The sequence below is a fragment of the Oryzias melastigma genome, linkage group LG8 (genome assembly GCF_002922805.2).
Source record: "Oryzias melastigma strain HK-1 linkage group LG8, ASM292280v2, whole genome shotgun sequence".
Classification (NCBI taxonomy): Eukaryota; Metazoa; Chordata; class Actinopteri; order Beloniformes; family Adrianichthyidae; genus Oryzias; species Oryzias melastigma.
Window position 1 is genome coordinate 6,581,587 of NC_050519.1, and position 12,770 is coordinate 6,594,356.

Below are 12,770 nucleotides of genomic sequence, written 5' to 3' on the forward strand. Positions count from 1 at the left end.
CCTTTTCTTGTTTGTCTCCCCCTTTTTTGTAAGACTATCACTCTGTGGTTAGAAAGTCAGACAAAACCTAAAATAAACCCTGCGGCACACCAGCTCTGTCAGGCAGCTGCAGGCGCAGAAAGTGCTCACAATTACCTGCAAACGCATGTTCAGCTCATTTTAATTGCTTTTTTCAATCTTGGCCCACGCCATATCAAAATAATGACATTATTGAGCAATAATAGATATGTCGGAAACACTGACAAAAACTGAAATGAGTAAATGTGGGCTACAGGTTAAACCATAGCCTAATTATTTTGTCTATTTGTTTATTCTTAATGATGACAGAAATGCAAGTGGAAAATATGTGATGCAAAAAAAAATGAAAAGTTTATTTCTGCCTCCAATTAATTTTAAAATTAAGAAAGTTTAATGTAATTATGTAGGCCCCCAAGCTCCTAAAATATTCATTTTTCTAAAAAAAATATCCCTTTTTAAACTGTTTTTAAAGTATTTTATCTATTATAATTTTGAAAATTGTAATTCTAAAGAAAAAATGTAAATCGTTTTCAAGAAGTCAGTCATAGTTTTGGTGCTTCCTCTCTTAGTTTCACAGATTCCACGGTTTGATTGGCTTCAGGCCAAAACTGAAGGGTGACAGTTGCTTTCTGAGACAGCTGAGTCAGCAGCTGCTGACGGTAATAGCTCTGCATCTCTGCACCCCCTCATCTCAACCAGTCTGTGTTTATTTCCTGTATCTGCTACACACAAAGCAAAGCGTGCGAGCTCGACGGGGCGGGGAAGAGGTTTAGCGATGCAGAAACTGGCTTCTTCCTCGGTTTGTTTGGCTGTTTTATCTCAGGCGTCACATATTCTTAACGGGACTCGTGGGATTCCCGGCAGTTACACAGCTGCAGATCACATCAGCACAAGAAGAAGAAGAAGAAGAAGAAGAACACAAACGCACGAGGAATTTCCATTCAGGGAAGTCCAACAAATGTTGAGAGATTGCTCATCAAAGAGAGAAACATTAAAATAGGGAACCACAAATACAGCTCAGCTCGAAATAGCCTGCATTCCTGCGCTTGTATGTCATTTTACATTATTACTAGTCTGCAGGCGTCATGTGGTGTAACACAGAACCTCACTTTAACCCACTTAACATGTGAAACATGTTTAATTTTCACACCTTCAAAATTCAAGCTCCAAATTCTGATATTGAAGATGTTTTTTATGGTGTTGTCTTCATTAGATCGCACAAAGAGAAGGAGAATGTTATCTCAGACGAAGAAATAGAAAATTACAAACCAGCATGGTAAAATAAAAGGCTGTTAGACCACCTCCAAGCGCTTTCATGTTCCTATGACAACAGCAGCACGTATTCAAAAGGTTAAGGTCCACAGGACTGTAACCTCCCTGAATATGAGAGAAAGGGGGGAGGTGATGACAAAAAGAAACAAGTACACGTCTCGCAATGCAACGAATATCACAATGTATCCCAAGACAGTACAAGGACATTTTTTCTTCTTTTTTTATGACTTAGAACAAAAACTGCCATACTAAGTAGTACATGTCTCATAACAACATAAACCACAAGGCTAACTCAGGCCAGCCCTGGGCATAGGCAACCTAGGCGGCTGCCTAGGGTGAAATCTGGTGGAGGGGGCACCAAATTGCAGTAATTAGATTTTTTTTTGATGCACCACTTATTTTATGTAAAACTGAAAAAAATTTAGAAATGTAAATAAATCAAAAGTTTGATGTAATCAATAACCGCCGTGCAGTGCCCCTCCCTTCGTGTAGATGGTGCTGTCTGGGTTTTGAAAAAAGGAAGAGGAGGAGACACGGGCTCAAAGCGGGCTCTGGCGCACTGGGGCTTCTTTTTTTATCTACTTCTTCTCTCCACTATTTTTTATTTTACTTACTTCTGTATGTCTTTGATGGTACAGTATGATTCATATGTTGTTCCTTCTTTCCCACTCCCCTCCAGGGAGAGATTGCAGTTTCTGGAAGACTTGTCGGTGATCCTGATGAAGCCCCGCCCACCTGGATTTGTGTTAACTGTTGGCTCTAACATTGTTTCTTCTTGGTTAAAAAAACACACAAAAGAGAACAGATAATAATAAAAGAAGAAACAAAGTTTGACCTTTTCACACCTGAGTCGTTGCCGGCATTGCTTAAATAATTTGACACGATCAACATAATTCCATCGGATTCTGCTTCAGAATAGATCGTTTTAACGCTTGAAAAGTTACGGTAAGTGAAAGAACTTTAACAGTGGAGCGTTGTTGGTGACATCTTAGGCGCTAAACGCATGTGAGCTAAAGCAGAGTCGGAGATAAAGTTGGAAATGAAAAAAGTACGGTGAAGAAAGCCTAAATATTAGGGGTGTAGAGAAAAATCGATTTGTGATATATCGCGATATTTCATGTGGTGATACTTGTATCGATTTAAAATGCTGACTAAACAATATTTGATTCATTATTTGTGAGCGTCCTTCAGCGACTTACTTTTGTTTTCCACCTAAACTCCCGACCACTAGTTGGCAGCACAGCACACTTTGAGCAACTCTACAATGCACCAGAACAAGATATTGCCTCCCGTCTTTTTTTTTGGTTTGTTTTTGTTATGAGACATTTACTACTTTGTATGACTTTGCTTTTTTTCTAAGTCATACTCTGTTAAAAAAAAAAAAAAAATTCTGATACTGTATTGGTATAAATAGCAATATGTATCATATCATGAGACGTGTATCGCGATACGTATCGTATCGTCAGATTCTTGTCAACACAGACCCCAATGTGTTTAAAACAAAGACTAAAACATTTCAATTCCTGGAGATGAACTGTTTTCACTCTCCTGGTGTCATTAAACAACCTTTCTATACATTGTGTATACAATGTACATTTTGTCATGAAATTAATGAGGTGTTGCGAAAAAAACCTGATTTCCCTTGTGTAGCCTCTATGCTTCTATCTTGAAGATTTTACATGTTTGTATTGTTTTATTCCCTTGAGAATTTGTATGCAAGTGGAAAAAAAAGAGAAGTAGTAAATCCCTTTTTAAATTGGGGAATAAGTAAAGCAATTTAAAAACAATTTCATCCAGGAAGTAAAAGTAAATCAACCCAAACACTTGTTTTCTGTCCCAAAACAGAGTTTAAACCACCCAAACATGACTAAGAGCAAAAGTTCTATGCGCCCTGATCGGAACTTTAATGAACATCTGTGGAAAGAGCTTAAAAAAGCATGAAAAAGAGAGAAAACCTTTAAAACTGAGACAAACAGAAGTCTCAGTGAGTCATAGAAATGGTTTTAGTTGCAGCGCTTGCCTCAAAGGGTTATGCAACAACACATTAAATTAGTGGTGCCTTCATTTTGTGTTTTAGTAGTTTGCTTTTAAAACAATTGTGATCATTTGCACAATTAAAAAGCAATTTCGGATTTTTATCAGTTTATATGCCAAACTCCTAATACTATTGTCCGATTCCTATTATTTATCTGATCAATGAGTCTTTTTACATGAACAGAAAGGGAACTGGTGTGTTTGTCCATGTGTGTACGTGACTAATCAAGGTTTTTTTTTTCTATAACCTTTTGATGAACCAGTTTAAATCATACAATGTTTTTTTTGTTTTTTTTTCTAGAAACCTTCAATGTAATAATAGTGTATAACCAAAAAGAAAAGTCCGTCAAAATACACTTCAATTGGTTTTTACTTGCTTCAATTAAGTAAACCTTATTAAAGTATATCAGAATAAAAACTCAGTTTTTTATAAAACGCCTGGCCATGTCTAATTGGGAGTCCTTGAAGACGTTGCCAAGTTTTCAGTCTCAAAATACGCATTTCAGAAGTTTCTTTTCAGATATTCATGCCAAAGAAAACCTGAATAATCTCTTTATGTCAACTTATAGACAAAACAACCACCTATATAAGTATGAAATACAAAAGAGAGAGTTTATAAAATGCAAATAAACTAGAAGATAAAGAGAAAAATGAAATATTAAACACAAAAGACATAGTTATTCAAATAGGACTCTTTTACTTCACCATTCATTTCCTCTTTTAATAAATTCATGGTTAACTGAGACTAAAAGTCCTGAATATGAACCCAATCCTGTGGGAAAAAAAATCAGGCTTATCAAAAGTTGTTTTTCAACCCAGGAATATACCAACTGATTGATTTATATGATTTATTTACAATCTAAGAACTTAGAAGGTATTTAATGTGCTACTGCTTAGGAATATATTAAAAACAGATGTTGGGAAAAAATTTTCCCTTCTAAATCTGCCAAAATTCCAACAAATCACTGCAAAAAATACGACCACCTCCATCTGAGAGCTGCGGAATCTACATCCCAAAACACACGCTTCAAAATAGTAAAAAAATAAATAAATAAATGCAGAAAGTGGGTTTCATTTCTGACAGATTTTACTTGTTGGTGTGAAAGATTAAAGAAAAATACTGCAGTTTTCTATGTGCATTCTAAAACGTATCCATATTAGAACAACAATACAGTCAATTTACATTTCATGTTTGATCATAGAAAGTTAAATCAGGAGCAACCAAAAGTATTAAATTGCATCAAAAAAAGATATGAAAATTAAAGACGTTTGACCTTTCCCTATTGTCCATTACAACCCTTCAAAAAGCAATTTCTTGCTAACAAAAACCGTAAAGAACCAGATTGTTTAAAATGAGATCAAAACAGGATGGAGACACCAAACATTTGGCAGGGATTTTATAAAACATACAGTAAAATGTATTAAAACTGCTACAATTATAAAGAAAAAGCTTATATAACAACTCAAATTATGACATATTCCATTGAACGAAAAGAAAATATTTTATATTCATTTAAAAAATTCATAACCAACAAATATATAATTCTTAAAAATACAGTTTTTTTGATGCTCTACGGTTTTAAAGTACTTAAAACTGATTGCAAGATGTTACATTAAACACAAAGTCAACTAACAGTCTCACACACAAAACTACAGTCAACTTGAATATATAACCTTTAAAATGTGTGTTTTTTCCCCGTACTTCAAGAAAATGAATTATACATAAGAACAAGAAATAAACTGTACAGGCGGATGATGCAAACACAAGGAGAAGATGCATCTTTTCAAAGTCCTTAAATGGTGAAAGATCCCAAAACACAGAGAAAGAAAAGGCGGACGTTAATTTCAGATGGGGGAAGCGACATCCATGTCCAAAGTGATGGAATCTACAAGAAAAAAAAAACAAAACAAAAAAAAGATTAAATCCACGAGCGGAGTCGCATGGCCCGCAGGCGCTACCCACCCCCGCCGTCCCCTTTTGACCTGCTCTCACTGGCTTAGCAGCTGCTTCAGGCCCTCCGCCCTCCCCCTCTTACACTGGTCAGAGCTAAATTCTTAAAAAAAAACTTTCTGTTGCTTTTATTTCCATAGCAACCATTTTATTTTTTGGTCGCCTTTAGGTGACGAACAGGTCTATTAATTTTTAGAAGAATCAGCAAAAGTAAATTTTTGGATTTCCTTAGCAACAGTGGTCTTTTTGGTTAACCACGCCCACATTCCTAATATGTTCATACTGTATGTTATATCTTGTCATTCAGTGTGAGCCAACAATTCATTTATTAAATTTACATAATATTCTGAAGTGAGCAAAAGGGCCTCTTTTGGAAATTCGCCATGCTAACACCACTGAAAACCTTGTTTAAGCAGCTTCCCAATAATACTCAAGGAGGCAATAGACCAAAATCTCAAGGAGGACCTCTTCCTGAGGCAAACAAAACTTCAGTTGTGGCTGTAGACTTAACCTGGTAGCATGTAGTGAATATTTCTGAGACAAAATTTGTTTTTCCCCATTTTGTGTGAAAACAAACTGACCGTCAAGCTTTAGGTCCTGTGGTCATGCCCGTAAGAACTTTAGAACTAGGGCTGGGTTGATAAAATTGATCAATTGATTTTAATTGATTTAAGCTTATTAGATCAATAATCAGTTCATAAAAATATAGCAGATAAAGCTAAAGTCCGCTAGCTTGATGCTATGGAATTTCCTACAGGATGGCTAATGCTAACGCTCGGTCGACGTAAAATTACAATGTTGACTAAATAAACATCTTTATTTACTATTTATTTTTACAAACTTCTTTAAGGAAATATTTTTAAAGTAATCATTTTTACTCTAAATTACCTATTTTTGCTCATTTTTTGCTTATTCTTCTTGAAAAAAATTGTAATGCTAAAGCGCGATCGCCACCTAGTGGCCAAACCGAAACGCCCTCCTGGAGAAGCAGAACAATGTTTACAATGTTAATGATCTGAACATTTTTGTTAGAACTTCTCCTTTTCCAAATCCATGTAACACTGTATACTATTAACAATCTCATTATTTCACTAATACTTTTTACAGTATGTGAACTGTATCACATTAATATAAAAATATTCAAAACATACAGTAGATTATTCGGGTATTTCTAAGCAAATGTGTCTAAATGTATAAACACAAAATTGAATTGAGAGGATCAAAAGAATGGAAAAAAATGGGAATTAAATCAATCCGGGCTCTTGTGAATCGAATTGAATTGTTGAAACTTCCTTTGACTCATATTTTAGGTTGATTTTGAACTTCTTTTTTAGAGCCCCATTCTTTTTGAGAAAGAAGAACTAGGACTATGACTAGTGCAGGTCATAAAAAAAGCTTCGTCATAGGGGGGGTTCCAGTCTTTCTGGGGGTCAACACTTGGACTATATTTGAAGGACAAACCTTTAGACTGTAATGCCAGCGAGTGGTTTAGCAGAGCAGACTCACCTAAATGTCCCGAGTTAGCTTCGGGCTCATTGTGCATCAGGGAGTCAAGGGTGCGAGGTGACATCACAGGAAACAGGTCGCTGGTGTTTCCAGAGTTTGTGCTGTGGACAAACAGAGAATACAAAAGAAAAGCTGATTAATGTCACATGTAGAACGACACTTCTGTAAGAGTGTGTTAGTTGCGGGACAGTCATCAGGATCTGTAATCCTTTTCTAAAAAGTGATCAGGAGGCAATCGTGTATGAAAAGGTTGTCATCAGTTTAATAGGTGAATAAGTCCGTCAATGTAACAGATGGCAATTTAGTGACTGTGTTAGTTTGCAATGTGGTGTCCAAACAGACACCATGGAGGGAAAATGGGGTGAAATGTCGATTTAGACATTTTATTTAATTACACGTTCTAAATGAAACATGAGAAAATGTTAATGTGCTATTAAACGCTCTTGGTTTCACCAGACACAGAGACAAAAGGCGCATCGAATGGACCTTAATGAGGGCTTTGCTTTAATCAGTCACAACAAATTGCAACCAAATGGGATTTTAGTTTTCAGCAGACTTTTTTTTATTGTTGGTTTTACCTTCTTGTCAATTTTCTGACAGGAATTGATGCCGTCTGACAATTACCTGAAATCTTTCCCTTAATCAATTCAAACTAATTTGTTCTACAAGTGGTGGATGGATGGAGGGTTGTGATAAATCAATCGGTGGAGGGGGGGAACCGAGCAAAATACGGAAAGGAGAGAACTGAAGCGAGGTGCATTCGCTGTGAGTTTGGACACAACAGAAACAATGTGGAGGCGTCGACGACGGTAACAGTGGTGAAAGCCGTCCACCAGTCATACTAAGTGACAGGATGCACACAATGCTCTCTACATGCCACCTCCCCAACGAGCGGCCTACCCTGGGAATCCGTTCCCAAGCAGCTCACTGTCCGGCAAGTCCATGAACACGGAGGGACACCTACGGAGACAGGTCAGGATCTCACTAAGCAAACCTGAAAACCCACCAAAAAGTCACACCTGACCGAGAATGGCTTACACCTAATTACTAGTAATACTTATGAATATTTAATACTTTATGTTTTTCCTCATGCTTTTTCTTCTTTTTACATCAGAAGAAAGACGTATTTATCTTGCAGCCTTCTCTCTGAACGCTGACCGTGAAGATTTTCTATTCGTGCTCTAAAAAAAAAAAAAATGAACCAGACGGTTCAATAATTTGTCCTTGAAGGATTCTATTAGGAAAAACTATTTGGGTTCACGAACGGAGCTCTGAAAACAACACCTGGATAAAAGCGGAAAATATCTTCCCAGGAAATTGCAGCAGCAGAAAGGCTAAAATAGATGGAGTTATAGTAATCGGGTGGCGCGCTTTTATTTTGAAGGCCGGTCGGAGTGGATTGGTGGAGACTTACGGGGTAACACAGATGAACTTTGTCTTCAAGTATGGCTGGGTCACTGTTGAAAGAGAAAAGAAAATGTAAAATAAATACAGGATAACGCACTCTCCTCAAACTACCGTAGTTCCAACAGGTTCTGAAGCCGAGAAAAGCAGCTTTAAAGCTGCTTTTCTCGGCTTCAGAACCTGTTGGAACTTCAACACCAACGCTAAAACAATCCAAAAACCCCTCACTGTTTGTTGAATCTCCTCCCGCCTCAGGTTCATGAGCTGCTTCCGGTCTGCAGTACTTCCCGAAAGCTTCCTCTTTGGGGATGTCGGGGTAGAGGTAGACGAGAGGTGACACCAGGATGTTGGTGGCGTCCATGATCTTGTAACCCATGATGATGTCAGCGAAGGACATGCTGTTGAGCTGCTGCTTGGTGTACGGCTCCACCGACTGGATCTGGGTCTTTCCTATGAACGTGAGAAGATGCTCGGTTGAACAGAATCAAAGGTATACCGAAAGTAGGTACTGGAACCAACATTTATGATAGTACTGGTAACATTTCTGTGTTTTGTATCGGACACGTCAATCACTCGTATTCAATTTGTTTTTGCTGTACAACTCTAGCCAATCATTTTAACTTTACAGCCATATGGGTGGAGTCATATAAAAGTGGGCGGACCTTCAGTCAATACAGAAAGCGAAGTGAGAGAAATTTTGGCTGTACTTTAGAGTAAAAGATTCTAATTCAGGAACTTGATTGATACTGCTGCGTGGCAAATTCGCCGCTGGCCGCCTGTCAACAAATGTGCTCGCCCCTGTGGCAGCATGTGGGAGGAGCAACCAGCTAGTGTTTTTAGCCTGATCGCTACATGGAGCGGTGTTTGTGTATATCTCAGTTACAATGCATGGAACACACGGATGATGTTGAGAGATCAGGTTTATTTATTGTAAGGAGTTCTACAAAAATATCGGTAATCACGTCTCAAAGTCTGGGTTTATGTGATCAAATTTTCCCAGTAGCTTCTCTTTCATTCCGGGGGCTGAGTGTGTATGACAGCCGCTTCCAAGTGTTTCTGCGTCTCTGCGACCCAGTTTGAAGAGTTTCTGTCCTGGGAGAGGAAAAGAAAAAAAAAAATACACCACGTGCCCAAAGCTGAGCCTGATTGGTTGATGTGACGCGGATACCAAAATTCAGATATTTGAACTCTGGCCGTGCTGCCCAATTCGCACGGCCACGGCCTAAACGACCACGCCCGTCGCTAAAATTGCACAGCTGCCAGACCACCAAAAATGTTGCTCAAATTGGACCACTGGCAGACCGCCATGATGTGCCTGTTGCTCAAATCACGCTGCAGGATCTTGATTTGCGTCTGTACCATTGACTTAGCATTGAAACTGGCCACATCAGCAGCACAAATTGTGCTCGATGTGAACGTAGCTGAAGAGTAAGGTGTACTACGCTCCGGAAAAAGGCCGACGTCATGGCGATTAGTGGCAAAATATGCCTTTACTTAAAAAAAACACAATTCAGACTGTCAAAAAAAATTAAATACAGTGACCCCTTTATATATCGCAGTTACTCTTTTGCGGTTTTGCTCCTTCGTGGATTTTTGTGCCATTTTGCATGGCTGTAGATCATATCAATCAATCTCCTTTGTGTGAAGTTCAATTTTCCAAATCAACATAAATCTTAGATCGCAGGAAGATCTTCGTTTCCATTCTATAAAACTATTTTTCTCCAAAGTTTTTCACTTTTTGAGCTTAAATAAAAGAGAAAAGTGTGAAAATGTTCATGTTTATATGAAAAAAAGTGTGTAGTGCGAGGATTTACTACCTTAAACCATATATAATCTACTTCATAAATTGAATTTTTAAAACATAACAAGGAAATACAAAAAAATCTGTGGTAGCGGTGCAACAAATCTTGGCTTATCCATACAGATCACTATCCACAAACACAGCGGATTGGCCCCTTTATATATTTTTTTATTAAATTTTGGCTTTTTTTTCTTGTTATTTTGTCCTATTGTATTTTTTTACTGACCTGAACCGTGAGTTTTGTGATCCGTTTCATCTCTAATCTTAGGCACGTTAACGATGATGCTTTGTCATAATTGGAAGTGTATTTATATTTTTGAAGCATCTGCTTGAGTACCGGCTATTCCTAATCATAAATAAAAAAAAAAAACGTCTCCAATTACTCACCGCTTATGTCTTTCTCCACCCATGTGAATGTGATGCCGCCCTCTTTGCTGCTCTCGCTGAAGCGCAGCAGAAAGGTGCCGGGAGGTTTGGGGCTCAGAATGGCTCTCTCCCTCTCCTTACTGATGAATCCCATGATGTATCTGATGACAAGAAGCGAGAAGACAAATTAGGACTCGCTCAGCTCTGAAATAGCAGCATTATTTTAAGGCTGTTGACTGTTGCACAACTTCCAGAACACAACAGGAAGTAAAGCGGCAGTAGCAGTCAGCGCGTGGGAACTCTTGCAACCTCTCACCCTTCGTTCCACAGCGCAAGGATGTACTTCTTCACCAGGTCGATAATGTTGTCCAGCCACACCCAGAAGGAAAAGCCTTTGCCAGCCATGTTTTCCTGCGAAGAACAAAGGGGGAAAAATAATGAAACCGTGAAACAAAGTCCTGAATGCTGAAGTAAAAGTTTACAGCCATCAAGAGTAGTACCTTACAGAACTTGGCCCATGTGATCTGACACCCGGAATAGTTGACACAAGGCCCTATTTGGAGAACAACATTAGCATGAAGGAGTATTTTTCTGAGGACTTTCAGGCTCATTTCCTAACCGAGTAATTTCTCAGCCAGCGTGGTGAGCTGCTCAATGGTCAGGCCTCTCTTGGTGGTGGAGGAGAACTGCCAGCTCAACACCTCAGCCACCTGGTCCCAATTCCCCACGGGAGGCTTAGTGAAGAAGTTTACGTTCTGTGCAGACGGATGCGAAGCAATGTGTTCCAAAAATGTGTCATTTCTTTCAAATGTTCGGATACTTCCCTGCAGAGGGGGCTGTCCTACCTTTGGGTGGTTGGTGAGCATGTTGTACCACAGGATAGAAGCCCAGGCGTTGGGCATTTGGCAGATGTTGGAAATGACGACAACAGGTAGGGAGTGAGTCTGGACAACACAAGGAAAAAATAAAAACAATTAGTGAGTGATTTCATGGTCCTCATTTCATTTTATTCCTCTAGTTTCCAAAGGAACCCGTCTTAGACATTTAGTCATGCTGTATTAAGCTTTCAAAAGACAAACATGCTTACTTGAATGGTAAAAGTAACTGATAATAAGTTGAATTAACAGTCAATTGTGGAGGTAAAATACAAAGCAGACGTTAAACTTTAACATATTCTCGGTCAATTAAAGTAAGTAATATTTATTTATATTGCACCTTTCAAAAATAGGAGTCACAAAGTGCTTCACAAAAGAAAAACAGTTAAAAATACACAAAACTATAAAATACAGAGAAGTTAGAAAACGGGGTTTTGAGTTGGATTTTAAAACATCATCATTTGACATAATCTTATTGTTTAGCCAAGTAGAAAACCATGTAATGCATGGCTGGAATGAACCTAAGTTTTAGGATTTTAAGAAAAAAAAAAACAGAAAATTAAACAGTTTTTAGATCTGTTATAATGAAGTTGTTTTCTAGTGACGCTGTACAAACAGAAGTCTTTCGTAAATGGAGATACTCACCTCCAAATCGATCTTTAATCCCTGATGATAGACTTCTGTCTCAAATGTGATCAGATGGAGTTCCTCAGTAACAATCAACGAGGCCTAGAAAAAAGAAAAACACTGAAGAAGTTAATTTGGTTCATTCAAGCTATAAAAACAAAGACAATAAGAATACAAATACATCCAATCTAGATTAATTTGAACATAAATAATAGTAAATTATTATAATTGTTCCTAGTCAGAAATAGACGTATTTGCACTTAAACAGTCTATGAATCCATTAAATACGATCAATTTCAAAGAGTGGTTAGTTGCAAACTTTAATAAGCTATTAATACATTTTAAATTCATAATAATGCCTCCAAACATAAAGTATAGCTTGAGAACAAATATAGAAATATTATAGACAATTATAGGATAAAATTGAACCAATTGAGCATTTATCCATGACCAATGAGTCAGATGTCTCCATGTGGTTGTTTCTATGTGAATATGTATCTATATGTGTGTATATGAGTATCTGAATATGTAATTATTAGAGAGGAAATAGAACTATAATGACAGTGGGTGCTCTGGGAGTGGTAATAAGTTGGGTCTATGGCAAGGGAGAGAGATTTTATAAGGTTTTTACTAGAGCAAGGAATCAATTAAAAAGTTTTATTGATCAATCACAAAAAAAAAATCAAATTAGGAAAACATCTTATTGTGATTATTATTTTTTTTTTACAGTATTTGCCAGCCACTTATCTGCAAATAATAACACACAAAACTGTACATTTAAAATCCATTTAAAAAATTAATCAGATTAATTACACTTTTGGGTTGTGATTAATCACGAGTAATTATTACAATGTTTTATTAGGTAAATATGACGATAAGCAGCTTTTGAACAAAATTTACTGTCTAATAATCTTAC

At 37.5% G+C, this 12,770-nt stretch overlaps 1 protein-coding gene across 3 annotated transcripts in view; it reads right to left on the reverse strand.

Annotated features, from left to right (window-relative positions):
• Positions 1 to 4,388: 4,388 nt before the first annotated feature.
• Positions 4,389 to 12,770, reverse strand: part of stat3 (signal transducer and activator of transcription 3 (acute-phase response factor)) — a 14,887-nt gene continuing 6,505 nt past the window's right edge. For 2 of the 3 annotated variants that reach the window (XM_024273031.2, XM_024273029.2), the window contains 11 exons: positions 11,873 to 11,956; positions 11,198 to 11,296; positions 10,972 to 11,107; positions 10,853 to 10,905; positions 10,669 to 10,763; positions 10,374 to 10,513; positions 8,414 to 8,635; positions 8,196 to 8,238; positions 7,682 to 7,741; positions 6,782 to 6,882; positions 4,389 to 5,210 (listed from right to left, as the gene is read on the reverse strand). In XM_024273031.2, the coding sequence (XP_024128799.1) occupies positions 5,170 to 5,210; positions 6,782 to 6,882; positions 7,682 to 7,741; positions 8,196 to 8,238; positions 8,414 to 8,635; positions 10,374 to 10,513; positions 10,669 to 10,763; positions 10,853 to 10,905; positions 10,972 to 11,107; positions 11,198 to 11,296; positions 11,873 to 11,956 (1,074 nt within the window). In that variant the 3' untranslated portion in view covers positions 4,389 to 5,169. The remainder of the gene's footprint in view (positions 5,211 to 6,781; positions 6,883 to 7,681; positions 7,742 to 8,195; positions 8,239 to 8,413; positions 8,636 to 10,373; positions 10,514 to 10,668; positions 10,764 to 10,852; positions 10,906 to 10,971; positions 11,108 to 11,197; positions 11,297 to 11,872; positions 11,957 to 12,770) is intronic. The other variant, XM_024273032.2, reaches the window with a different exon arrangement.